Source organism: Stegodyphus dumicola, chromosome 4 (assembly GCF_044657685.1).
Source record: "Stegodyphus dumicola isolate Sdum_Otavi_A_Nest chromosome 4, ASM4465768v1".
NCBI classification, from domain to species: Eukaryota; Metazoa; Arthropoda; class Arachnida; order Araneae; family Eresidae; genus Stegodyphus; species Stegodyphus dumicola.
In genome coordinates, this window is record NC_140771.1 from 156,411,516 (window position 1) to 156,439,471 (window position 27,956).

Genomic DNA, 27,956 nt, shown 5'->3' on the forward strand with positions numbered 1-27,956 from the left:
ATGCAATACTGCAGAAACAGTGCTAGGGTAGTAATAGAATATGTTGCATTTCGTTGATGTGTGATCCGCAATGAACAGCAAATTGGCAGCCAAATCAGATTAAATATATTCATTTAATCAGATAAAAATATTAAATATATTCATTTTTATTTCGGTACACATTTTGTGGCCACAAACAAACAATTACTCTCCATCTTGCTTAATACAAAACGTTTGCCTTTTGGATAGTTAGCCGTCGGTTTAAAAAGCGAAGCAACAAGCAGCGGTCCAGTTAAGCTGATATACAGAAAACAACTGAATTACGTTCAGGATGAAATCGTAACTCAGAATGAGTTAGTTTTAGTTTTTTAATGCATTTGATTAAATAATAAATAAAGCTGTAAAATTATTATTAGCTGTTTGAGTTTTAGTTCCATTTACATCACCAACGTTACTAGAGAGGGGAAATACTCGAATTCAAATTAAGCGTTAAAGGTTAATTTGAAAAAGGTTAAGCTCGAATTAAATTAAGCGTTCTAATTTAGATTATAATTTATATTTACAATTTTTTTAATCTTTCTTAAACATATACACACATACATATATGCATATATATATATATTGTAATAAGGTCACATAAAAGAAGAAGAGAGTGAAGATTAATATGGACAAGGATGTCTCGTGAGAATAAGCTGAAAATTATTATTTTTTTTAACTTACAAATACGTTTTCAATAGTTATTAAAATAGTCTTTATTAAAATAATTAAATCGTTGGCAATCTTAAAAACTCAAGCTCGAGAGCCACGAATTGCTCTCGCACGTAAAATGTATAGAATTTGATTTTTGAAAGAGATAGGTTTTTCTCTGCAGAACTGTATGTAGCCATTTTTTTGCGTTCAATAAAATTTTATGCTGTGTTTTGTTTTGAACCTGATGTCACAACCCAGGGTTTGCATAGCGGTTTCGGCCACTACACCACAGAAGTAAATATTAAAAGTTGGTGGCAGGTTTTAGGGATTGTTCCTGAGAGTAAATTTAGGAACGGACTTTTTCGCCTGTGAACTTGAGTTTTATGTGAACAGTAAAGACTTTCTTCTCTTCAAGAACGATCTGGTTTTGCGTGCAAGGACAGTTCGCGTGATGAAGCCTCTTCAGTGACAAGTGACAGTGTGTCAGAAGGGAACGCCGGAGGAAGCGTGATCTAGTGCCGCAAAATAGTGAAATTTCCCGGAAGCAGGAGAGTCAATCGAAGGCGTCTTCAAAATTGGTGAGTACCATTTTTGTGATTTTGGAGAAGTTATGCCAGTTATTCGAGACTAGGCTTATTTTGGATATAGAGCAGGAAAAGGTTGCCTCTTAATTAGCATTTTTTTATATACGCTTTGTTTGTAGGTATAGGTATTATCATTAAGTGTTGTAAGGCAATTTGTGTTCAGAATTGTTAGGGAATTATTCAGTTTTGGAGAGATAGACCTGTTGTTGTTTTTGTGTTATTGTGTTTCGGGGTAGGTTATTTTTCTTTAATTTTTCATAATGGGTGAGTTTATGAGGAAATTTACTAAAAATCTGCTATTTGAGTTAGCGAAGGAGTTTGAAACAAATGTGTCTCAGGCAAATAGAGTAAGAGAAATTAGGCAGGCTATTCTAAATGCCAAGGACTATGAAGAAGAAGCTGCGAAAGAATACGCGGCAAGAATTTGGGCTGCGGCTGAGCAGAGAAAAGCAGAAGAAATAGCTGAACAAGAGAGAGCAGAACGTGAACAAGAGAAAGCAGAGCGGGAACGTGAACAAGAGAGAGCAGAACGGGAACGTGAACAAGAGAGAGAAGAACGGGAACGGGAGCGAGTTTTTGAATTGGAAAGGTTAAAACTGATGAATCTGGTTCAGACTAATAGCCTAGCTTCCACGGTTTCGAAAGTTGAACAATCTAGAGAAAAAAAGGTTAATTTGAAAGATCTAGTACCGCGTTTTGAACCGAGTGATATAGATATTTCATTATTCTTTATGCTATTTGAGAAACAAACTCAAAAAGAGAACGTTAATGAGATTGATTGGGTCTCACAATTAATTCCTTTATTACCTTACGATGTAGCCCAGTTAATAGTTAAAGAACCAGCGGATAAAGGGGAGGATTATCAGCATGTTAAGAAATTACTCATGCAGAGATTCAAGCTTAGTTCTTGGGCATTAAAAACAAAATTTGAAGAACATTCTAGAAAAAACGGAATGTTATGGGTGGATTTAGTGTATGAATTGAGAGTGTATTTAGAGAATTGGTTGGATTCAGTAGAAGTTCAAGATTTTGAAAGTCTCAAGGAACATATGCTCACTGAGCAAATTAAGCGGCGAGTCCCTCTAGAAATAAGAGAGCACTATCAAAATCGTAAAAAAACAACCTTGTATTTAGCGTAGGTATAATGAAACACTCAATCGATTTCGAGGGCAGCTAAAGGTCCCTCCTCATCAGGAGAAAGAAATACATAGAAAGAAGAAAATAGGAGGAGTCACAAAAACACGTGGTCCTTATCAGCACTGCACGTGGTTATAACTAGATTTTTAGTCAAAGTTGCACTGGCCGCCTATTTTACTGAGCCAGGCTATTTGATCAAGCATAAAGAAATATTAGCGAAGTTACCACGTGTTTCTGTGACTCCTTCTCCTATTTTCTTCTTTCTATGTATTTCTTTCTCCTGATGAGGAGGGACCTTTAGCTGCCCTCGAAATCGATTGAGTGTTTCATTATACCTACGCTAAATACAAGGTTGCTTTTTTACGATTTTGATTGTCACATTAGCGTGTTTCACTTCTAGTCTAGTTTGTGCTATCAACCGGCATTTTCGAGAATATTTTACTGTTTATTATTTTACCACGTGCACCATTTTATTTACTTCTTTCCACGTGGCCATCATTTTTTCGGATTTGGTTTATGCTATCAACCAGCATTTTCGAGGTAATTCTATTTTTTATCGGTTTACCACGCGCACGATTTTGAATTTCGTTGCTTCTTTCCACGTGGCTATTGGTTTTCAGTATTGGATGTTTCTCTCCTTTTGGAATGTTTTTGTCATATGTTGATGAAAATTGTCTTCATTGTTTATTGGTGTTTTTTTCATGTTATAAGTAATTACTTGTTTGGACTTTCGGAATTACATTTCTTTTGTTCACTTGTTTCTTGCTTGTGCCCTTTTCACAATATGTCCACTGACAGGAACCGATTTTGTAAGTTACGCCTTATGCGTACGAAATTCTCGAATCATCTACAGTTTCTACTTAAATGCAAACATCAAAATTTCATTCCCAAATTTATACATGTGAAATGTTGCCTTAAAGCTTCCGTTCACGTTTCAAAAATTTTGCATAAATTCCAATTGGCACTTCTTCGTCACATTATAAGAAATACACGCAAACGTTTATCTAAAATCGAATTTGAATTATATTACCTCCATTTAAAAATTGCTAATTCCACTGAAAATTTTTCCTCATTTGAACATACATCCTGGTCTAGAACCGATACCGTTTGTCAACGGCATAAAAATGTGCTCATTTCTAAATTCCTAAAACTCACACACCAGTCAGATAATCTCAACTATCTAGCTGATCTTCCCACTGTAAACGTTAACCCCATCGTTAATATCTCCAATAGGAATCTTTCGGAGGATCAGTTAAAAGTATTAAAATATAATTTCAACTTTTCAAAGACATCTAAACCTTCAATTCCTCAAATCATCGCCCCTATAGAGAAAGCCTTTAAATTCTCCAAAATTTCGGAAACGCAGAAGGATACAATCCGCCACCTAATTACTCATAACGTTAATTTTAACAACAAATCTTTGGGTTCGAATCTTAGCAAAAAGGAAAATGAGATCTTAAATTCATTCTGATACTAATATCATTATCTCTAAAGCTGATAAGGGCGGACAGATCGTTGTTATGGACAAACACACATATATTACTGGAGTCTCTAAATTGATAAATGAAGGCCCATACTGCTCGATCCCTAAAGATCCTTCAACTTCGAACCTCACGAAAGTAAAAAGTGCTATTAAATCTTCCCACATTCTGCCAACTCAGTTGAAGAAATCACTTATTCCACCTATTACTAATTGCGCTAGACTTTATGCTCTTCCAAAAGTCCACAAAACCGGTATTCCTTTTCGACCAATTGTTTCCAACATAGGTATCGCTTCATATCCATTGGCCAAATATTTAGTTTCCAGATTTTCTCCTCTACTTGCTAACAATATTCACACTGTAAAAAATTCTGTTGAAGTCATTGATAAACTTGAAAATATTTCTCCACTTCGTTCCATTATGGTTTCATTTGATGTCAAATCACTGTTTACTAATGTTCCGGTCGAAGGAGCACTAAATTGTCTTGAAACTAGGCTTCGGGAATTTCACTTCACACATACTGAAATTAATGAGTTGGTTTCGCTTACTAAAGTTTCTCTCAGTCAAACCCACTTTGCTTTCCAAAATGCATATTTTCGTCAAGTTGAAGGATTGGCTATGGGTAATACTCTCAGTCCGGTACTTGCTGACATTCATATGCACTATTTTGAGATGAAATTATTTGATAAATTATCTTTTCGTCTTTGGATTCGGTATGCTGACGACACTTTCGCACTCTTTGACGGTTATAAAGAGGATTTATCCGAGATTCTATCCATTATGAATTCAATTGATCCAGCCATCCAATTCACTCTTGAAATTGAATCCAACAACTCCCTCCCCTTCCTCTATATTCTTATAATCCGCAATGAAACCGATTTTAGCACCGCTGTGTACCGTAAACCCTTTGCAGTTTGTTTACCATCCCATGCCAAGTCATGCCACCCTGTTAAGCAAAAAATGGCTTCTTTTTACTATTATGTTTTCCGCGCGCTTAAAGTCTGTTCCTCTGAATCTTTGCTTACCAATGAACTTAATTATTTGAGAGCAGTTGCGATTGACCGTGGATTTTCTCCCGTGATTATTGATAAAGCCGTTAAAAAATTTTCAGATTCCCATCAAAGACATTCCACTGTTAGAAATAATATTAATGACCTTGTCGTGCTTCCATTTTATCCTTCTTTTAGCTCTAAAACTGCACGGATTCTCCAGAAATTCAATTTTTAAGTCGGTTTCTCCCCTATTAATAAAATTCACCCTTCGATTCTAAAAGATTGCGTTTCTGTCTTGAATTCTTGGGGAATTTATAGTATATCGTGTCAGTGTGGTTTAAGATATATTGGCCAAACAAAAAGAGCGTTGAAGTTTCGTATCAAGGAACATGAATCTTATGTCAAAAAAGGCGAAATTAACAAGTCTTCAATAGCGTATCATAGTTGGACTTTTAACCATAATTTTGATTTTGGGTCTGCAAAAATCATCCAAAAGGCTTCTTCCATAGGTGAATTGGATTTTCTTGAGGCTTTTCACATTCACAAAGATTTAGCAAGTTTAGTTAATGATTTGAAGTCCAATCCAGTCCTTCCTAATGCCTTTAAAATTCTACTATCTTAATTCAGTTATTTTTGCCGATAGATGGCGTTACCTCCTCGCGTTTGGTACTACCAGAGGGTATAAAAATCCGTTCAGTGGTTGCTTTCCATTATTTGAAGTTCAGATTTTGAGCGTAAGGTGCATTTATCCCTCGCTCCCTTGTTTAACTTCGCTAATATTTCTTTATGCTTGATCAGATAGCCTGGCTCAGTAAAAGTAGGCGGCCAGTGCAACTTTGATTAAAAATCTAGTTATAACCACGTGCAGTACTGATAAGGACCACGTGTTTCTGTGACTCCTTCTCCTATTTTCTTCTTTCTATGTATTTCATTCTCCTGATGAGGAGGGACCTTTAGCTGCCCTCGAAATCGATTGAGTGTTTCATTATACCTACGCTAAATACAAGGTTGTTTCTTACGAATTTGATTGTCACATTAGCGTGTTTCTCTTCTAGTCAAGAGAGCACTACTTAGACAATTGGGAAGAATTTAAAACAGCTTCCATTTTAGTAGAGAAATGCGACAAGTATGAGTCTTTGCGAAGAGATACGAGGAAGTTAGTACAGAGAGCGGGGTTAAAGAAACCATTTGAGAAAGATAGAGAGCGGTATGTAAATTCTAACTGTAGTTATAATCAGAAAAGTAGTGGTCATCAAAGAATTAAATCAGAGGAGCATAGAAAAGTGGAGGCTTCTGAAAAAAAGCAAGTTTTCAATGAAGCAGGTTTTCGAGAAACAGCGGAAAATAAGGTGTTACCAATGTGGAAAGGGCGGACATATCCGACCTAACTGTCCATCGCTGGAAAAGAATAAGGCTAATCTGGTGAATAATCTAGGAGTTTAGGAAAATGTTTTGAGCCGTATTTCAAGAAAGCAGTAATTAATGGGATAGAGAGAGAATATCTGAGAGATACTGGAGCTGGTATAGATCTGTGTAATAGTACTTGGATTAATACTAGTGACTTACTAGGGGAAACTGTATGGGTGAAACAGCCTTTGGACACAGAGTGTAAATGTGTACCTTTGGCGAAAGTCACCATTGAAGGTGATTTTGGTGTGGTCACCACAAAGGCAGCGGTTACTCCGGTAGAGTTAGATAAAGAGTACTATTTGTTAGGGAATAAAACTGCACAGTTGATTGAGGAAATTAGGGAACGACCGGTTCTCTTGAATGCTGTGGAGACTCTTAGTCAGGCGCATGCGCGCAGGAGTTTAGAGAGAGCGAGTGCAAAAGACTTAGATTCCAGATCGGAAGAAAAGAAAGAGATAGAAAATGAAATGGCCGTCAATAATGAGCATTTGGAAGAAAGGAATTTAACCAGTAATACGGAGGAGGGAATTAAAATTGCAGACATCAGTTTAGAAGAAAGGTCTATCCTTGCGGATGTTTCGCCAGCAGAATTCTTGGAAGCACAAAAAACTTGCGCTAGTTTAGCGACCCTGTGGAAGAAAGGGGAAAGTGAAAATGAAAAAGAGTTTATAATAGTCAAGGAAAGACTATTCAGAGGGGCAGGTTCTAAAAAAGGGGAAGATAAGCGTCAGCTGTGTGTGCCTCCCGTTTTTAGGAAAGGGATCTTGAAGTTATGCCACGAGGAAATCACTAGTCATTTAGGGGTAACAAAAACCAAGGATAGAGTTTTGACACACTATTTCTGGCCTAATTGCTACCAGGAAATTGAAGAATTTGTGAGGACGTGCGATATTTGTCAGCGTGTAGGTCACAATAAGGATAAAAAGAAAGCCCCTATGATGATTGTGCTTGTTATATCAGAAGTGTTTAGCAGATTAAATATTGATGCAGTAGGACCTCTGATCCCTAGTTCGCGTGAAAATAAATACTTCATTACGTCTATTTGTGTTGCTTCCAAATATCCAGATGCCATTCCTTACAGAATTTAAACTCTAAATGTGTGATTCAAGCCTTCATACAAATCTTTTCTAGATCAGGTTACCCTAAGGAAATTCAGTGTGATTTGGGTAGATCGTTTACCAGTGAACTTACATCTGAATTTTTTAGCAAGTTCGAAATTAAGGTGTATCATTCTTCTGTGTGTCACCCTCAAAGCAATTCTGTTGAAAGGTTGCATTCCACCTTGAAAAGGGTATTGAAGGCTTTGTGCTTGGAAAGCGGGAAGGACTGGGAAGAATGTTTGCCATGTGCTTTGTTCGCCCTCAGAACTGTTAGCCATTAGAGCATAGGTTTTAGTCCCTGCGAGTTAGTACATGTAAAAATTTGAGAATGCCTCAAACGATTGTGTATGAAAACTGGCTAGAGGAAGACAGTTCAGACCCCACTGTGGTCAAGTATGTTCTAGACCTTATAAACAGATTAAAGAAGTGTCAGGAGCTGGCTGTAGAGAGGATGAAATAGTGTCAGAGTAAAAGGAAACTCTGGTATGATCGCAACGCTGTTACGAGAAGGTTTAAGGAGGGAGATCTCGTGCTTGTTTTAGCCACGTCTAAACCACGCAAAATGGCTCTGAACTGGATAGAGCCAGGTAATGTAACTATTGTGATTTCCGAAACCAATTATACGGTAGAGATTCCGGGTAAGCGTAACTGTGATACCAATTGTCATGTCAATTTGATTGAACCTTATCACCAGCTCCCAGTGTTTGTGAATTTGATGAAAGAAGAAGTCGTAGAGGATATCAAAAGAGAAGATGATATTCCTTATCCTTCGGCTGATTCAACGCAGACTGATTCGAGGAAAATGATAGTTGTCGTAAAAGATTTTTGTAGTGTTCTGTCATTATACTATTTTAACTTCAAAATTGTTTGCATCGTGTGTTTCATTTTCAAAATGGTTAGAATCAAATGTTTTATGTTAAGTATTAGTATTTTGTAAACTGAAAAGGTACTTTGTATGAGGAAGACAATAGCAGTATTTTAAATTATTTTTGTTGTATTTTTGCGTTTATGTTATCTAGAAAATAAGTGCAGGGTAATATAACTGGCTTCTCTATTATCATTTGTGTTTTGAAAACAGTGAAATGTATTTAGAATTTTTCCTTCCATAGTCAAGAAAAATTTCTTTATGAGGGGAGGAGTTGTGATAAGGTCACATAAAAGATAAAGAGACTGAAGAATAATATGGACAAGGATGTCTCGTGAGAATTAGATGAAAATTATTATTTTTTTAACTTACAAATACGTTTCCAATAGTTATTAAATAGTCTTTATTAAAATAATTAAATCGTTGGCAATGTTAAAAACTCAAGCTCGAGAGCCACGAATTACTCTCGCACGTAAAATGTATAGAATTTGATTTTTGAAAGAGATAGGTTTTTCTCTGCAGAATTGTATGTAGCCATTTTTTTGCGTTCAATAAAATTTTATGCTGTGTTTTGTTTTGAACCTGATGTCACAACCCAGGGTTTGCATAGCGGTTTCGGCCACTATACCACAATATATATTTATATAGATGTAAAATATAAAAAAAAAACGATGGGTTTGCTCTTTGCGAACCAGCAAGCTTTAATTAATTTTCTGCAATTCAGGATCGTCCCCTAACCCAGTACCTTCTAGAACATTCACGCCTATTACATAACCTCCTCATATAAATGCTGCGTCATAAGTTTTTCTACATTTTTCTAGAAGCTACTCTGTTACATAACCTTTCATATAAATGCTGCGTCATAAGTTCTCCTACACAGATGCCTTCTCGTCTTCGTTCTGCTAACTCCTTCGCTGTGCTCCTTTTTTTTGTTAGAATATTATAACGTATTAAAGACAGTCGTATCTAATAATTCAATTACTGAATACTGCTCTAAAATAAAATAAAGATATGCTGTTAAAAGTGAAAAGTCCTGAGTCGTCATTTTTCTCCGTGCTTAATCATTATAGCTTCGTCAACCATCTGCCAGAACGTGTAATGGAATAGCCTCACCATTCGCCCACGATGTGTTGGAATAACTGAAAACATTACAGATATATATATATATATATATATATATATATATATATATATATCGCTGCAATATTTCTACCTATTATATATATATATACACACACAAAGTAAAAAGTAGTTCGAAACCTAATCCAGGTGTGCGTTAAAAATAGACACGAGTGATGAGAGTCATGCAGAATAAATGAAAATAAATAATACGTTTAAATTTCATCCCGTATTCAATTCGAAATAAACTATGTGCAAAAGCCATAAACCAAAAGCGCAGCGCCAAATTGCAAAACAAAATTTACATCTTTCGCCGCATCGTCATAAGGTGATTACTGCAAGGAAAGCGAATATTTCTCACCTAATAAAGCCACAAATTCAGATTTAAAATACTCTCAGAAAAAAAGTCAAAGTAATCTGTGTCTGTATCAGTCTAACCTCTACAGGGCGGAGCCATTTTAAATTAACCTTTCCCGCAACTGAATGCAACTAAGAAGACTACCCGTGATCATCCTCCGTATTTTACGTCGGAGTGCCACCCCCCATTGTCCACAGAAACCTCTAAAAGAGTTGTAAAGTTATAGCATCACTATCTAAAATTTAAGACTAACTTAAATTTAAGTAGCATAAAAGTATTATTTTGAGTAGAAGGAGTGCAAAAAACAAAATGCGCAAATATAAATAAACAAATATATGGAAAAATAAAATCATATGTAAATTTTGATACAATACAGACCGGGTTACAAATTTTCATACCATCAAAATCATAAATAAGCACGTAAGATTAAAAGTCTAATAACAATAATTTTTAATTTAAGTAAAACATGCAAAACAGAAGCAATATAACATATGAAAAAATAATGAATCAAAATTTGATCTAAAATATAAAATAAAAAATAAAAAGAGAAGTTAGTTTTTAAAACTTGTAACATTATAGCAACTAAAGTTTGAAAATTAAACAACTGAATGTATAGAATATAATGTTTGGTCGAATATATACCAACCCTCTTATAACAATGTGGCGAAAAATGTAAATTTCTTTTTAAAGAAGGGGTATGTTTCTGAATGACAATCTCAGAGGCAAAAGCATTTTAAGATGCGAAACATATCTTAGTAGAATGCTTATAGCTCGATAATACAAAAATTATAGTTTTCGTTTATGACTTATTTGAGAGGTAAAGGAAACCGTTACAAAACACAAAACAATTTTTAAAATTGGAATTGTGGTTGAGCCACAATAGAGTCTCAAAGTTATGCAACGACACAAGAATATTTTGATGATGCCACAGGGGTGCGCGCGTACCAATTAAGTTATAACACCGTTCAGTTCTATGTTGGAGTCGAGACTGAGCGGTTGTGGGAACCACGTACTGATTTCGTTTGTACAAAAATAAATGCAAAATACCGAAAAATAAAATTGAATTAAGAATACAGCGGAATAGAAAGTCTGAAAAATTAAAGAAAAATTTATTAAAAAAAGGATAATAAAGAAAGTTTAGCTGTAGGTAGGAAAGGACATAACAAGCAGTATTATGAAAATACCAATTAGAAAATAAAATCGACTGAAGTTGCTAATTTTCAAATAAATCCAAGGTGCTTCAACTTCTCCTGCTTTTGCCAATAATAAAATTGTCAAATTTGGGGGTACTTTAACCCGATTATAGTGAGAGATACATCAATGGTGTCTTTCAAATAAAAAAAAAATTTCATTTGTGTACACAATACTTAAAAATCTTAGGAACTAGTCCTAGGTATCTAAGCCAGCGACCGTTTGGAGCAAATCTCAAAATGACAACTTCTCGTCAAATTTTTTCATTTTTGCTTTTGGCATGTTTTGCCTCTTTTCTTGCCTTATGCCCCTATATTTCTGGTTTTTGCATAATTGAATGTGCGATGAATTTCAAACGTATTACTTATTTTATATTTATTTTAATTTATTTTGCGTTATTTATAAATTTATATGTATACATATATATGTGTGTAATAATGATGAAAACTAATTTAGAGAAGTACTGATGTAGGAGTACTGAGCAGAAGTTCTGATGACGAAGTACGTAGATTGCATATTGAAGAGGATCAATAGTGAAGTAGAAAAATTTTGATTGCGTAGAATGCTTAATCCATAATGAACAAGAAACTTGGCAGACAAGATAGATCAAATTCGTTTTTATTTAAATTTACTAATGTACCCACAATTGACGTGCTACTCTAATCGTGCCTAATTTCAGAACATTTACATTTTTTAATACTATTGCGATAGGAATAGAGTACAGCGAAATAAAATGGCATCCAAGCAGCAACGGAGTACAAGCGAGGTACGCATTAATCCAATTTCGCAGCTCACCAAAGAGGAAGATTTGGTTTACGTTAGAAAGGTTTCGGTTCTCAGAGTTTAGGTTAATAACCACGTCATCAGCGTTACGCAAGCTTTGTGGCATACATTAATCTAGAAATGGCGCAGTCCAGAAATGTTATTATTATTTTTAGAATAAAGAAAAAATAATCAAATTAAAAGAGAGGAACTAAAAGGTTGTTGCTAAATTTAATTATAAAGCTGATTTACATATTTTTTATCTTACATATAAATACCCATAGGGCTTCATCGATATCTATTTAATTGATGCGACGAATTAACATTTTCATGTTATTTAAGTCATTTCAATTGTCGAAAACAGAGACAAAATAGAAATGGATGCATAGTTTGAATAACAGCCAACATTTAGATTTCAACTCATTCGTTGCCAATTCTCAAGAGATCTTCTTCAAAATAAAATCTTCCTTGCCGTTTATTATCGAATAATTACTTAATTATACAGATTTAAAAATATTCAATAATATAAAGAATTATAACAATTCTACACAAATATAATGCAAGAATAATGCTAGTTTTCCGAATTAAAGAAACAGTTAAAAATTCAACTCACGTCAACAGTTATTTAAAATGACAATATATACTTCGGGAGCACCTATTTCCTGTCATGTTCTTAATTTCCGCTTTAGTTGATTATTATACGTCTTGCATTGTCGATACGCGTTAGCTCCGGAGGCATTCCTTTTTTGAAGTATAACGACCATCTGCCTTGGATTGTGTGGAGGGTTCAACGGTCTAGGAAAAGGATTTCAAATAATTTTCTTACATCGACCCCTTTTAATCGAATGGTTTCTTCGACGCACTTATATTTTTCTCTCTAATGCGAAACATAAAGCAAATAATTGCTCATAAATAACTTAATAACAATGAGACTAAAAATATGAACAATTTTTTAAAAACTGTTTTTTTAGATTTATGTTTTATTATATTTTATGTTATTATTATTATTATTAATTTTACAAATATAAACAAGTTTTCAGAAGAAAAAAAAAACGCAGATTCCAATTGCCCCAAAATTCATTAACGTGTTGGCTACGCTTAATGTTCTCATGAATATTTTTAAATATTTGGCAAAAAAACTGCTAAAAATCCTATCTTTTAATCACCTCGCTGAAAAAATGTTCAACCTGTTTTGGTGTTTTCTGCAATTAATGCTGACTATACCAATCCCTGCTTCCAATAGATAAAATGAGGTAAAAGTCAACAATGTAACTTTTATTTGGGGATATTTCTCTCAAATGACTTTTGCATTTAAAAAATGAGCGTATCCCTTTGTTTCGAAAAAGACTTGTGTTCTAATATGCTCCTTGAATGCAACCAATTATTCTTAAATAAGAATACGAAGAAATATTATTGATTTAAAAAATGTATTAAATGTATTAAATTATGTTGTGTATTCTCCCCTTATATTAGTTCTTCCTTACTGTATAATATAGCTTTATGTCAGTAACAATTAATTAACAGTGTTATTAATATTTATTTGCAATCAATGGGATCTTGATTATGACGATCAAGTGTTCGTGCATATTCAGCTGTTGACCCTTTATTTATCACCGAATCCCTTTAAAATTTCTTCGACCCCTAGAGGTTCAATACCAACCCCTTTGTGAGACCCTGATCAAGAAGAAACGCTGAACAACATATACGGTGCCACACCCATTTATATATGTATATAAACACTATGTATCAGATCTCGTGTCATGAACCTGTTAAAGAGAAATGCAACTGGCTAAATTATTAATTAATTCAAATTTGGAACCGAAAAAAATAAAACTTCAGTCTGCTTGTAAAGATTGGTTTAAATAAACAAAATATAGAAGGATACATAAGTGCTCTCTGCCTAGCGGCAGATTTGCTTCATAGGTTCATAAGGGGATTTCTAAGAGAAACCGGCTCGTATTCAGGTTAGTAAAAATTTCAAAAACTACCTGCAGTCCTTTTACGTTTGACAAAATCCGGCTGGAATTATCAGTATTTAGAGATCTTAATTATTTGTCTATTGATGAAACTTTGATTCTAAAGAAAATGTGAAGGTGTTACGGGTTATAAAAATTTATATTGAAATCTGCATTTCTCCTAATCGTAATTTAGTTTTAAAGTATCATAATTGTCGCGATTTAACTATTATTATCGTATCGATAATAATCGTAATCGTTTAACTACCATTATGTTAATGTAATTAAAATTAAAATTTAATGTAAGAGGGTGTATCAAACAATTGTCAACATTGCCAAAATTCTGTTTTTGACTCTGTAACACAATTTAACGCATTTTATATGTGCGTGCTAAACGCGAAATTATTCCGCTTTAATAATAACTTTAAATATTCGCAATCAGAGTTAAAGCTCTGGGTCTAAAATTTAAATGTTTTCAACCTTGAAATCAGTCTTATAAATATGTGCAACCTGTTTGCTCCAATTTGTTCAAAAAGTTAGTTTGATGCAATTGACACTGTACTCATTTCTTTCAACTTACAAGTTTGTCATTAAATACTACGAATGTATTCTGGTTTATGAGCGTCCAGCATTTTTAACAGTACGGTACAAGAATTCTCTTGCAATCCCGGCTCACTTTAAAAGGAAATTTCTAAAAATCGATAAAGTTAATTTAGAGACACAATTTAAATCCCTAGTGGATGATATTTCCTCCATTTCGGGGAAAATTTTGCATTCCGATTGTGTTAGGTGCTGATGTTTACTCTCTTCGTGTAGTGAGACACGTAAATTGGAAAATCAGACTTGAGTGAATTAGGGATAAGAACAAAAGTCTAATTTGGAAAGAGAGTGCAGTGGTGCTCTACATCAAAGGGTAAAGCGCTCGTAGCTATTAAACTCGTTTTGTTTGTTCAAAATCCTACCCCTCTTTCCTAAGTTGGACACGTCATGAATAAATTAATCCTAATTGTAGTTATGCTAGTGGTGCATTACTAGAGGCGGTTGCTGAACTTCCAGTGGCTTCTGTATATCATCATCAACGGGATATTCTTAAACTTGTTATCTGAGTTGTTTAGTTTATAAAGTTTTCAATTTAAACATTATCCCCTTTCTAATTGCTCTTCAGTTACCTGTAACTGGGAAATTTTGTCTTTGCTAGAATGCTTTTCAATGAATAAAATAAAATAAAAATGTGTATTTGAAAAGATTTTATTGCTGTATTCTCTGAAAATTTTGACCAACGAATGGTCGGGTACACTACAAGAGACAAATTTAGATCAAAACAAAACTGGTTATTTACAAGGATGTGTATGTGGTTTTCCCCATATGAAAAGTGAATGAGAGACAAGTTCTCGTTTGAGCATTTTTCACGAGAGCCTCCTTTCCTAGCTAAACATATTTTTAAGAATTAGCAGCTGTAGAATGTTTGTATAATTTTTAATTAAATGAGTGGACTGTATAATAAAAGAACATTAACAACGTTATAACGGCAGTTACTACCTTTAGTAATATTATATGTTGCTTTAGCCGAAACCAGTGTCCAATTGGGAGTTTCTCTTTATCTACAATAGGTGGCGATGTATTCTAATTTTAAACGCCGCCAGCCGTTGAGTTTCAGTACGTAAATTATAAACATAAAATTGAACAATTTCCAAACCAACTCTTTCTACAGTCCAAATATGGAAGCTAATAAATATTTTCCATCATAACTTTTGTAAGGATAATGTTAATTTTAGTAACAAATAAATTTTGAGTTAAACTTCCTTTCCTATGGATTCTTAACTTCAACTTACCACTTCCGGCCAGAACGTAGATTTAGAATCACGTCTGAATACGTAATAAAGAAGAGCGATATTTAACCGCGAAGTTCTTCGGTCTTAATGGGAGACATACCAGGTATTTTGGCTGCACGCGTCCGCCTTTTTAGGCTATTCTCTCGTAAGCTATTATTACGCTCGGCCGTACTTTAGGCCTTTGATAGCTTCGCCGTCTATTAACGTTAAGGAGCCAACTCTGTTAGAACTTCGATGGCTTCGGTTATATCTCTTTAGTTAAGTTAGTTTCTCTTAGTTAGTTTAATTCTTAGCTTCTTAAGTTCAAGCCCAAGTGTCGGCTTTATTGTACTACTTCAAGACGGAAATTTGTTAAACTTTAATTGGAATAATAAAGAGATATTTAACCATTCTTACTTGTTGTTTCCGGTCACACGAACTCAAGCGATTATTCGCTTACCAGTTCTTAAGATTCTTCAGTTTCAACAGCAACCTAGAAATACACAGTGGAGAATCCTACACTAAAAATATAACAGATAACAGTGAAATACAGTATAAAATAATATAAACATTATAAAGAGCATTAACTAATTCACCATTATTTTAACGTGTCCTAAAAGGACACGTTAAATGGAACTGTTTAAAAAAACAGTTCCATTTCACTATAAAGCACAATTTTCAATAATAACACTATAACGTAAATTTAAGCATTATTATTCTTGATAGGTATTAAACAATTTATTAATACATCGAATATATAAACCATTTGAGGCTTTCATTTTAACAACTCTGGTTTTATTATATTTAACAGGCAAAAAAAAAAACAATAATTCGAAGATCATTTAAATAGAGGATGATAAGCTTCCTTTAACACAACAAACAGGCCTTCCTTTAAATTATCTTTATTGATAAACCATTTGGTGCATTGTTGAAAAAGATTTAAATAATCAGTTTGCCAACGTTTCCAAAGAATTTGAATGAATTAAGTAACAATCTGCTATTTAGAAAGTCTACTATCTGTAAGATGCCATAAATAAGGTTTAAGATAAGAAGTAATGGAATGTCCAGTTAAAAATGAACAGGTCTTAAGATAATTCGTATCTACTAATATATCAATTACTACCTCTAAATTTAATGTTTTAGTAGCTTAACATACGAATACTGCAGCATACACTTATGCATAAATACGCTTTCGTTGATTTTTACACTCGATGAGGAATACTTGGATGAGGAATTGGATATTATTCATAAATTTAAATTTAATGTGTTTGCAAGAAAATTAATTATTTCATTTTTATCAGCAAGAATTTTAGAGATAATTGGAAGATTTTGCTGAGCTTTGTCTGAAAAAAGGTTTGTTTATTTTGGGACGATGAAGAAGGTATTATCATAAACATATATATTAGATATTATATATATATTATTAGATATATATATATATTAGAATAAAACAAAATTTCTTTAAACAAAGAAAAGCATTAGAGAACAGCACTGATAGCACATGACGTCACATTGCTTAGGAGTTTACTGTAAACAAAAATTATGTTTTTCTTTTCGGAAAGGCGTTCTTAGTTTTGAACACTGATTTAACCAAATAAATTTATTTTCCAAATCAAACTTCTTAAAATGCAGGTAAATTTTTAATAATACTTCCTCTTAATTACATGAGTTATTCTTGATCCCTGCGATTTTTAATTGCTGTAATTTTAACAGTGATTTGAGATTCACCGTGGACATCATCTCCGGTATTACTGTGGTTAATAGGAAATACACACAAACTTGCTTTTGGGCGCTCCTTTTTTGTACGATTTTTGTTTTGTGTGGTATATGAAAATTTCAATCAAACTGGAACATAATTGACGAATTATCAATAAAAATAATATAAATAATCAATAAAAAAAGGAGCTTCACTCTTGTATATATGGGTACTGAGACATATACAAGCGTCTAGTGAAACAACAGTTGTAGCAAAAACTGATCACCGACTACATGACAACTGAACAAAATTCAACTCTAAACGACTCTAACTGTATTTTTTATAGCTACTAGTGAAGTTTTGTGTGATCTTTATGAGGTTTTTTTTATGCGGTCCCTATCCCCCGCACAAAACAGGTTTGAGTGTATACTGTTGTCATTACCACAAATGTACTTTAGAAAGTTGTCCTAACTTGCGATAAAGTCTTATATCCGGTCACTCCCCCTACTCTATTTTTTAGACGTAGTTATTCGGTACTGTTAAGTTTTTTTTTGCTTCACTAATTTTTATTCAAATATTGCATCAATTTAACATTTATCTGTAATATTCACAAAGTCGCTATTTTAAGTGCTATTGCTTTTCTGTTGCTCTACACTATTTTGAAATTTGTTTGTAACATTGGCAAAACTTCATATTAAATGGTACAGGAATATGTTTACAAATAATTAGGTTGACCGTAATTTAATGAGCCAGAGAATTTTTGAAATGTAAGCAACTTAAAATAATTTCTGTTAAAATAAAAATTTTGAACATAAAATAACTTTTTAGAGAAGCTGAAAAAATGTCTTTTATGAATATAGAAGAGAACTGCTTATCTCTATGTTCCATACATATGTTATATACAATTTTCAGGATACACATAACTCACCAAACTCATACTGATTTTTTAATGCCTTGTCATGAAATTTATTGCATTTAATATTATAATTTTATTTAAACCTAGCCTTCTTTCAATAATTTACCTTTTATCTTGCATTCTCAAGAGGCTGTCTTTATAGAAAAATATTATCTTTATAGCGGAAAATAAATCTTTATAGCAGAAAATATTCCTTCCATAAAAACCTAATTATTAGTCTTATGATTTCCATAAAGGCACAATAACAATATGAAATATGAATAACAATATAAAATATGTATCATATATTTGTTCCTTATATCTAACGCCCGGTAGAAAAACTGAAGCTATAGAACAGGTGCTCATCTGAGATCATCAATCATAATTTAATTTTATTAACAAGGAACAAAACTGGGCTTTTCACTAAAGTGAACTAAGTAGTAGTTTTCCATTCTAGATGGGACATGTTGTCAACAGTTAAATGGTGCAATTTGTTCCTGAGTTAATATGGCAATCCTGAAAATTGCATGTCACAACGATATAACTTGCGGAGTTTAATTGATATAATTCCCCCCGATCCCTCTTTCTGGATACCGTATCAAAAGGTGCTTTCAGTTTTATGTGTTTCATGTAATTTGGAACAAATCTGATATTTAACAGAGTATCAAAAGCATCGCAATCCTATGGAAGACCAAAATGGTAACAAAGATACATTTGTTAAAATGGTAACAAAAATAAATATTTACAATAGTATACACACATATATTAATATTTAAAATAAAATAGAAATAAATAAATAAATAAAACAATAAATTAATGATAAATTGTTAAATAAAGAATAAAGTATATCTTATCTCATTTGAAAGTCCGGCTGGAGAAGTGCCGGGATCTAACTCTTGGGTATGCGTTTAAGCCTTGGGTATGAGTTTGTTTGTTTAAAGTCATATATTATATCTATGTTGCTATGGAGTTTGTACAAAAAGAGTTAAAAAAAAGGCAACTATAGAATTATCTTTCTTAGTTAATTTAGGTTGAGTTTATTTAGAAATTAAAATGTCGTTTATCTGCAAACCAAGATTAAGGATAAAGTGAAAAATTTCTGCGAAAACTTGAAGCTTTCCAGAGACAGAATTTGCATTCATGCTTGCAGTATGTTAAATTATATTCGAAATGCAAAACGAGTTTCGTATTTAATAGTAAATATTTAACAACAGTTTTTCTTCTCTGCATATGTAATTAATAGTATGTTAAGTATAAAAGGATAATTATTTCCCCCTTTCCAAGTAATGATTTTATATGGGAGAAAAAATTCTTTATTTATTATATTTTGCACTTACTTTTATTAAATAAATAGCAAAGTTCGTGTTTGCATGGAAAAAGTCATAAACCTCACTCATCTGTAGTCTTACATTTTCTTATTTTGTATAGAATAAAAGGCAGACGTAGGAAATTTATTAGTCTGCTGGAGTTGATTTTAATTACTTTTAGAGAATATAACTTTAATTAGTTTTACGAAATAGCTGTACAGAATATGCAGCAAGATTTATCCGTCTTAAAATATTATAACGTATTTTTATGAAACATTTCTTTATTTTTACTTTTATGAATTTCATTTTTTCAGAGTATTTTCAAAAGTCTTTCTGAACCTAAAATATAGTAATAGCAATAAGAAAAAGAATATATTATCCTTATGAAACCTATGAAGGAATGAACTTGAATATCATTCTGTAATTTTTACATATTGCGTAAAATAAGTAATGAAAATTTTATAGAAATTCATGAACATTTCTGGCGAAAATATTAAAAACGTGAAAGTTATATATCTGTATTTAATATTTTCTAGCCTAACGAGAAAAAATAGACTCTCATTCTTGGAACGCATGTTTTTCTTTCCTCCCAATCTCTCAAAATTTACATGCATGTAAATGTATGCTGATATGGACATCAATTACTTCATACCCAAGGAAGGAAAGAATTTCTTAACAGCTATGCCATCTTTACTTTTCATTCTATTTTAAATACCAAATTTTTGCGCGTTTTATGAAATCTTCTATTTCTTGTTTCTTTTATTTCTTTGAATGTTCCAGCAAAATATTAGTAGAATAGAGCAGAAATGCATTTTTTCCGCGAAACACCTATTTACCATATATGCAGCAAAACATTTTACTAAATTTAAAATCGATGATATTCATAGATTTTTTACCTAAAATTTTCCTTTTATTTTGCGTGCTTGTTATCGATAAATATATTTGAATGCATATTTTAACTTTTCGTACTAGAATTTTCGTTTCGGTGTCTGTTACCTGTAGTGTTCGGCCTTTATTTTGCACACGACTCTTCTTCGAATGTATTGCGCCTTTGTTGAAAGAGATTTGTTTTCAGAGATTGCTAAATTAAACGTAAAAATAAAGTTAATAAAACCAAAAACTTAATTTATTGTATCTAGAAATACTACAGCTAATTTCAGAGCAAAAAATCATAAAATGGCTTCATGCATAATTGCACTGAAGAGGATAATTTAAAAGTTGTAAAGTGTGCTTCTTTGATAAAAAAGTAAATGTTTCGTTTAAAAATACGATATATTAAGAAATTAAATACACGTATGAGTAATATACCTAATAAAACTATGTAATCATTTGTTTACGACCCAATAAACTTCAAGAAAATTAATTTAACCTTTTAAATTTGACGTCAGATGTAAATATTTTGATTTTCGCAGAAAGGTACAATACAAAAAAATAAATTAAGCATTTTAAGTATCATACTACGGCATAAAGCTAAACAATAATTTTTCTTTAAAAAAAAAAACGTGATTAAAGAACACCTATTTTCTGTTTCAAAGTAACAATTTTATAAAGGAAAAAATACCTTTTATTTGTTATAGTTTGAATTTAGTTTTATTAAATAAATAGCAAAGTTCGGGTTTCCGTGAAAAAATTCATAAACCTTACTCATCTCTGGTCTTATTTTTCCTTGCTTTAAAACTAAATATATAAAATTAATTATATGGTAATGTGATGTAATATACTAGTGTTTTGCAACCCTCCTGGCTGAAAATAATCGGCCTCATTTTAACGTAGCACACCCAACGCAGACAAACAAAAATACAGTTAAAAGATTAAAACAAAAGATTAAAACACAGATTAAAACAGAAATACAGAAAAAAACATCAAACCAAAATTCCCAGTATTGCTCTATTGCCATTTATAAAGTCCATCCCTTGCAAATCTAAACTCTTTATTGCTGCAGTAGAATTCCTTTGCATTACCACGTTTTTCCCTAACATGTCGCAATAATATGCAGCCTTCAACTAAATGTCGTGCATTGCCTTCAGCACTGCAAAAACTACAAAGACCATTATTTTGGAAATTAAATCTATTCAGGTACGCCGGCAAGAGCCATGCCCAGTAATTATTTGATTGTAATCAATATCACATATCATTCTCATATTTTTAGAAACTTCAAAGTTCAACAAAAAACCTTTCCTTTTTTACAAAATGTTCCTTTTTTTCCCCAGAAAACATAAGAAAAATCCTGGCTTTTACCAATAAGTATTCTTTTTCATGCATGAATATCGAAAGCATGCTCGGCATTACCCATAGCAGCCTCTTTGGCCAGCACGTCGGCCCTCTCATTGCTTATAACACCAGTATGGGCTTTCAGCCAGTTCATTTCCATGTCATGCTGTAGAGACATCATTAGGTTTTTTTTTTTTTTTTTTCCTTAAAAAAAAAAAGCAGGAAAGATGAAAAATAGCGACGCCTTTGACTCAGCTGAGAAATTGCCTTTATAATACATCAGAATTGAGTTAGTTCTTTTGTAAATATTATTAATTATATGATATACAAGTACTGTATTTATTTATAATTGTTAATGTATGGTACTATAATTGTTAATATATGGTAGTATATTTATTAATTATATGGTTTATAAGTACAAAATTTGGACAAGAACGTTAACTAGGTGTTACAAGAAAATTAATTATATTCTACAAAAGTATTATATAATTGCCCTAAGTATTATAATCTTTGAGATAAAACTAAATAAATACTGATATTTAACAAAGAAATAAATGCCAAATTATCTTAATGTCTTTTTTAAATCTTAAGCTGCTCATGTAAGATAAATAGGTTTTTAAAATAGCATTTTAAATTAGCAGGCTTTAGATTATTATTGGTTTAGTATGGTAAGTTTTCTAACATAAATATAGCAAAATCCGCGACGGTTACCAACTTAAAGGAAGGAATATCTTCGTGGAAAATTTCTTAGCGGACAGAACATGGTGTATATTTATTAGATACACATACAAGGTAACTGAAATTTAATTAACTTGCTTTTGCAAATTTTGTTAACTTTATTAAAACCATGATTTATACATGGGCTAAAAACTGAAGCTTCAGCAAATTTTAAGACCATCATAAAAGACGAAATATTTCATTAACAATTTAATTTCTAAGAATATTTTATAAATATCGAACAAAACAAACTCTATATATTGATCAAAGATATAAATGTGTTAAAAAATTTAATAAATTAAATGAAACTCAAAAAAACTCTCTGTTTTAAAAAATAGGTAGCACTTTAAGGAAATAAATTGGAAAATGTAAAAATAATTAGCCATCAATGAAGCGGTTGCAGTTTAAAGTCAATGAAAGCTGTCCTTCCGAGGTAATATACTCAGAGAAAACGAGAATTATTGAAAATTTAGTTATTGTTTGCTGTGGAGATATTCACGACTTTATCAGCATCCAATCCAGAAAACATCGTTGTGAACATGTATATATGTTTGGAAAACATTTCTAGCGTTCCAACAACATCTTTAGATAAAGTTGCATCGTTCTGCAAAATATTGCATCGCTTTGGTATTTATTATTCTCAAATACGGTGCAGTAATTCTGTTTTATTTGTATAGTGACTCAGTTAGTTTTAACCCTTTGAGCGGTCAGGGGTTTCTCTAAGAAAGCACAAATTTCTCAAAACTACTATGAGAACAAATATTTTTTTTTTTTGGATTTTAATGTAAAAACTCTCCTATACCTGGATTTGTGTATCGCCTTTTGATATATCGCCTTAATTTCTTTGACATATTTTAATATGCACGTATATATACGTTCTTACAGATATCGCAAAAAATATTCTAGGCCCTATATATACAGCCTTACCGCTTAGAGGATTTTAAAAACGAAAAAATGCATTTCCAGTTTCGTTATTAACAGCCTGTAATGAGCATTTATAAGGACCTTTCTTAACTAAGATCATATATTTTCCTGATTGTTATTAATGTAATATTCCTTATTATAATCATTATCACATTTCTTCGAGTCTAAAGGCGTGCCTTTTTTCCCTTCGTAAACTTTGCTAAGACCCAGATGTATCTTGGAAACGATACTCCATCAGATTTGCAGACTGCTTCGAACAATTTAGTATTCTAATATAATAACAGGTTTCATAATTAACATTTAATTATGAATATTATCGTCTAGAAATCGAAATAGATTATTTAAAAATACTTGCTAGATGAACTTTAGCTTCTGATCTCGAAGAATCATACACATCTTCTTCAAAAATGAAAACATTTCTCTGTATGTATGGTATTTATGTTTGATAGCCTTCGAAGTCGATAAGTTTTTGTTTTAAATATACGTCAATTTAAGCTTTCTAACAGAAAGTTTCAATTATTTATGTTTGATCGCCTTCGAAGTCGATAAGTTTTTGTTTTAAATATACGTCAATTTAAGCTTTTTAACAGAACTTTTCAATCTAATCAATTTCAATCAATCAAAGAGAAAGTATTCTAATTCCTCTCTATAATTCAAACTCGATCTTTTAATACGTCATAAAAGCAGAAATTTTGAAAATACACAAAGTTTAGTTTAATGGTTTCAAATGAAAAGATTTGATTTATCTTGAGAAATTATATTTCGAATCTATGCATGTCTATCGAATGATTCGAAGGTCTATATTTCCTATGAAGATAGGCTGTATCAGATGGTCAATACATAAAGATTATTTTGCTGTCTAGCATTTTCGAAAAATTAAGGAAATAAAATTTCACCTTCAGAGACTATTTAATTAATTACAGGTAATTACTGAAAATAGTTGTATGTTTCTAAACAGAAACTTTTGTCATTCTTTAGGTCGACTTGAAGCACAAGCATCAGACTGAAGAAGAACCTGAAATACCCATGGGAATTGATCTCAGCGAATTCTACCTCAGTGTAGAGTGGGACATAATGGCTGTTCCTGCGAGGAGGAAGGAGCGCTTCTACAGCTGCTGTGAAGAACCATACCCCGACATAACATATAACATCACAATTCGGCGTAAAACTCTGTTTTATACCGTAAATCTCATCATTCCTTGTGTCGCTATTTCTTTCCTCTCCATTTTAGTTTTCTACTTACCTTCGGATAGCGGAGAGAAAGTATCATTGTCCATATCTATCATGCTGTCTTTGGGAGTCTTCTTCCTGCTCCTTTCGGAAATTATCCCACCAACCTCTCTGACGGTTCCCTTGTTGGGCAAGTACCTTTTGTTCACCATGATCCTGGTATCATTCTCGGTGATAGTGACCATTGCGGTACTCAACGTAAACTTCCGTTCACCTTCCACCCACAAAATGGCACCCTGGGTACGTAAAGTCTTCCTTGAAGTATTGCCCAAGTTTCTGTTCATGAAACGACCAGATGACAATCACGATTCTTCGGACTCTTCGGACACGAAACCGGGTATCCTGAAGACGTTCGATGGCGTGGATATTAGCGATACAATCCCTGGGACCATCTTGAGCAGAGAACGTGTTGTAGCCGGAGAAGTAGAGTGCTCCTTCATAGAAGGGCACAGTTCAAGTCATCAGCTGCAGGATTCCTCGACCCAGGAACGTCACGAGAAGGAAGAAGTCGAAAGAGCTGTTCTCAATGTTCACTTCGTCGCTCAGCATATGGAGAATTTAGATTCTTATTCAGAGGTAAGCCTAGCGCCTTGTTAAGCATATGGTTTAAAATTTTTCACGTAATTGTAAAATTAATTTAACTGATTGTTCAGAAATTCAAATTTCAATCTTAGTTGAAAATATTGTAGATTACATGAGCAGGTTTTTCAGCAAAATTTTAGCTGCGACAAGTCTACTTAAATTTATCTATGTGGATGTAGGAATATCTACTGAAATATCTTGTGAAAAGAATCTGTCAAATAGTAGAATCACCGATAAAAAATCAAATCATATTAAAGATTTAACTGGCTCAATAAACGGGAAAAACATTTTACTAGAAACTTGAATGCTATATTTGTTGTGAGAACAGCTGAAAATTCCTGCAAGGGCTGTCGACATAACGTGTGTCACCTATAAAAAGAGAAAATTATATTGAATATAAAACCGATCTATTTAAATGAATAAAATTTGATTAGTAGTGTAGCCAAATGTCGCAGATACACTATATATATTAGAAGGTTAGGTTATTAAACACTTCTGGCTCAAACCGAAAAATGGTTATATTATACTACATAATGTTAGACATAACTATAAATTAGAATTTTAGGTTAGTAAAAATTACTTGCGCAAAACAAAAAAATGGCTCTATTTTACTACATAATATTCGATATATACTATAAATTAGAATTTTAGGTTAGTAAAAAAATACTTGCGCAAAACAAAAAATGGCTGCATTATAACTATATAATATTACAGATATACCATATAGTACTAGATGGTTAGATTAGTGGAAACTATATGGTATATCTGTAAACATAATATAAGAGATATACTTTATATTAGAAGGGAATTAGGTTAGTAAAGTCACTGACGCAAAACAAAAATGGTTATATTGTACAATATCTTGCAAAAATTCGCAAAAGCTGATATTAAGAATTATAGCAATAGACCGAATCAGATTATTATAAATATTAAATAGGTCACAGTGACTCATATTGACAATTCATGAAGAGAAACATTATTTTATTCCGTTTAAGGAAGTGACGGGAATGGTATATTTCTTAGAAGTAATGTTAACTCGCAATACTTCTAACAAATACTTCTAAACAAACATATCCATCAATAGGGCTGTCCTCTTGAGCTAACTAGTGTGTTCGCTGTACTGGTGATAGGATTTTATAGATAGGATTTATTCAACTCAATAAAACTAGAGATAGGATTTTATTCAACACAGTAAAATAATTCGTAGATTATATATGTTTCAAATAAAATAATTCACTTGTTTCACAAGATTAAGAAATCATCATTCCAGTCCTTTATATGTATTATAAATGCAAAATGGGGCATTTCAAAGAAAATACGAAAAATTTACTTTTCGTTTTCAATAAACTGCTCAGTTACTTAAAATAGAAAAAATGTTTCTTTTTATTTCCAACTAAAGAAATACTACAAATCATCTACTATTTTCATCTCAGTAGAATGAATTGACACTGAGCTTATAGTAAAATTATTTCCGTTCGAACTCAAAATAATTAATAGTGTCACCATAGAAAAAATTTTATTCCAGAAAAATTGAAGATTTTGGTATAAATATGTAAGATAAAAATATATGAATCAGAAATATAATATAACTATAAACACTAATTCTTCCTCTCTATTCTAAAATCGTAATAACTTCTCTTTCAGGAACCGTGTTATAATTAATAGCAGGTAATTGTGGATATCGAATTGGCCGATACGCATACTGTAGAGGTCGGTATTGCACTTGTTGATAATTAAAAGGTCTCACACTAACTTTGATAAGGAGTGGCTTGCACTGGTCTGGGATAATAGCATCTCGGAACAGTTTGCCTTGGAGAAACAAATTGGTAATTACTATTTCCTAGACCATCCAACGGCATCTGAACTGGAAACAGTTTCCTAGCAAGAGTAATCCAGTCTTTCGGTGTGTCTATTTTTTGCACTGTCAACAGCATTCTTTGAGACTCAGGAAGTCCTTCCCATTGTGGACTCTGTTAGTTTCAAGCTGGCTCCTAATTTCAACTTATTGCGAAAATAAACATCAATATTATTAAATTTCTCGTATTTTAAAGACACAAAATCACTAAAAGTAACAGATTCCGATTTTGTGAAGTATGTCTCGAAAATATCTTTTATGTTGTTCCAGTCTTTATCTAAACAATCACGTAAATAGAGGGCTAAAGCCTCTCCTATAATACACTCTGAAAAAGCACATTTCTTTTCCTTTTCTGGAATGTTCTTTGCGGCACATTTCTCTTCAAACAATAGAAGATATTTGTCTATTGGAAAATTTGTACTTGTGCCGTCAAAAATAGGGAATTGAAATTTCACTGTATCCACAATAGCTACGGATTCTTGCTTATCAGTTGATATTTTTGCCGTTTTTGAGCGTGTTAGCATTCCAATCATAAAATCTTGAATTTAAGGGTTCGCATACACATCAATTTGAACACTAAAATCAATCACTTTAGAAGTACTTGATAAAACGTATAACTTTGGAGGCGAGGTAAAACACTTAAGCATTGCCGGAAAAGAAGCAAAAGCATAAGACGATCACACATTGTCCTTGACCCACTGTTGAATTTAGAAGCGCATTAGAAATAAATCCAGGAGCTTTTTTTCCCACGTAGAGGATAAATCCTACCGGCTAATTAATAACTGTAATGTTTTCAGTTATTCCAACACATCGTGGGTGAATGGTGAGGCTATTCCATTTCACGTTTTGGCAGATGGTTGACGAAGCTGGGATGATTGCACCACGGAGAAAAATGACGACTCAGAACTTTTCACTTTTAACAGCATATCTTTATTTTATTTTAGAGCAGATGATTTTTTCCAGATGAAATTACTCAAATAACTTATTCAGTAATTGAATTATTAGATACGACTGACTTTAATACGTTATAACGTTCTAACAAAGAAAGAGGAGCATAGCCGGGGCGTTAGCAGAACGAAGGCGAGAAGGAATTTTATTTTTTATT

At 32.5% G+C, this 27,956-nt stretch overlaps 1 protein-coding gene across 1 annotated transcript in view; it reads left to right on the forward strand.

The window, feature by feature from the left end:
- The window catches only part of LOC118187479 (acetylcholine receptor subunit alpha-like 1), a 433,281-nt gene that overhangs the window by 354,181 nt on the left and 51,144 nt on the right, over positions 1-27,956 (forward strand). The window contains exon 5 of the mRNA XM_085815631.1: positions 24,163-24,990. Within this exon, the coding sequence (XP_085671757.1) occupies positions 24,163-24,990 (828 nt within the window). The remainder of the gene's footprint in view (positions 1-24,162; positions 24,991-27,956) is intronic.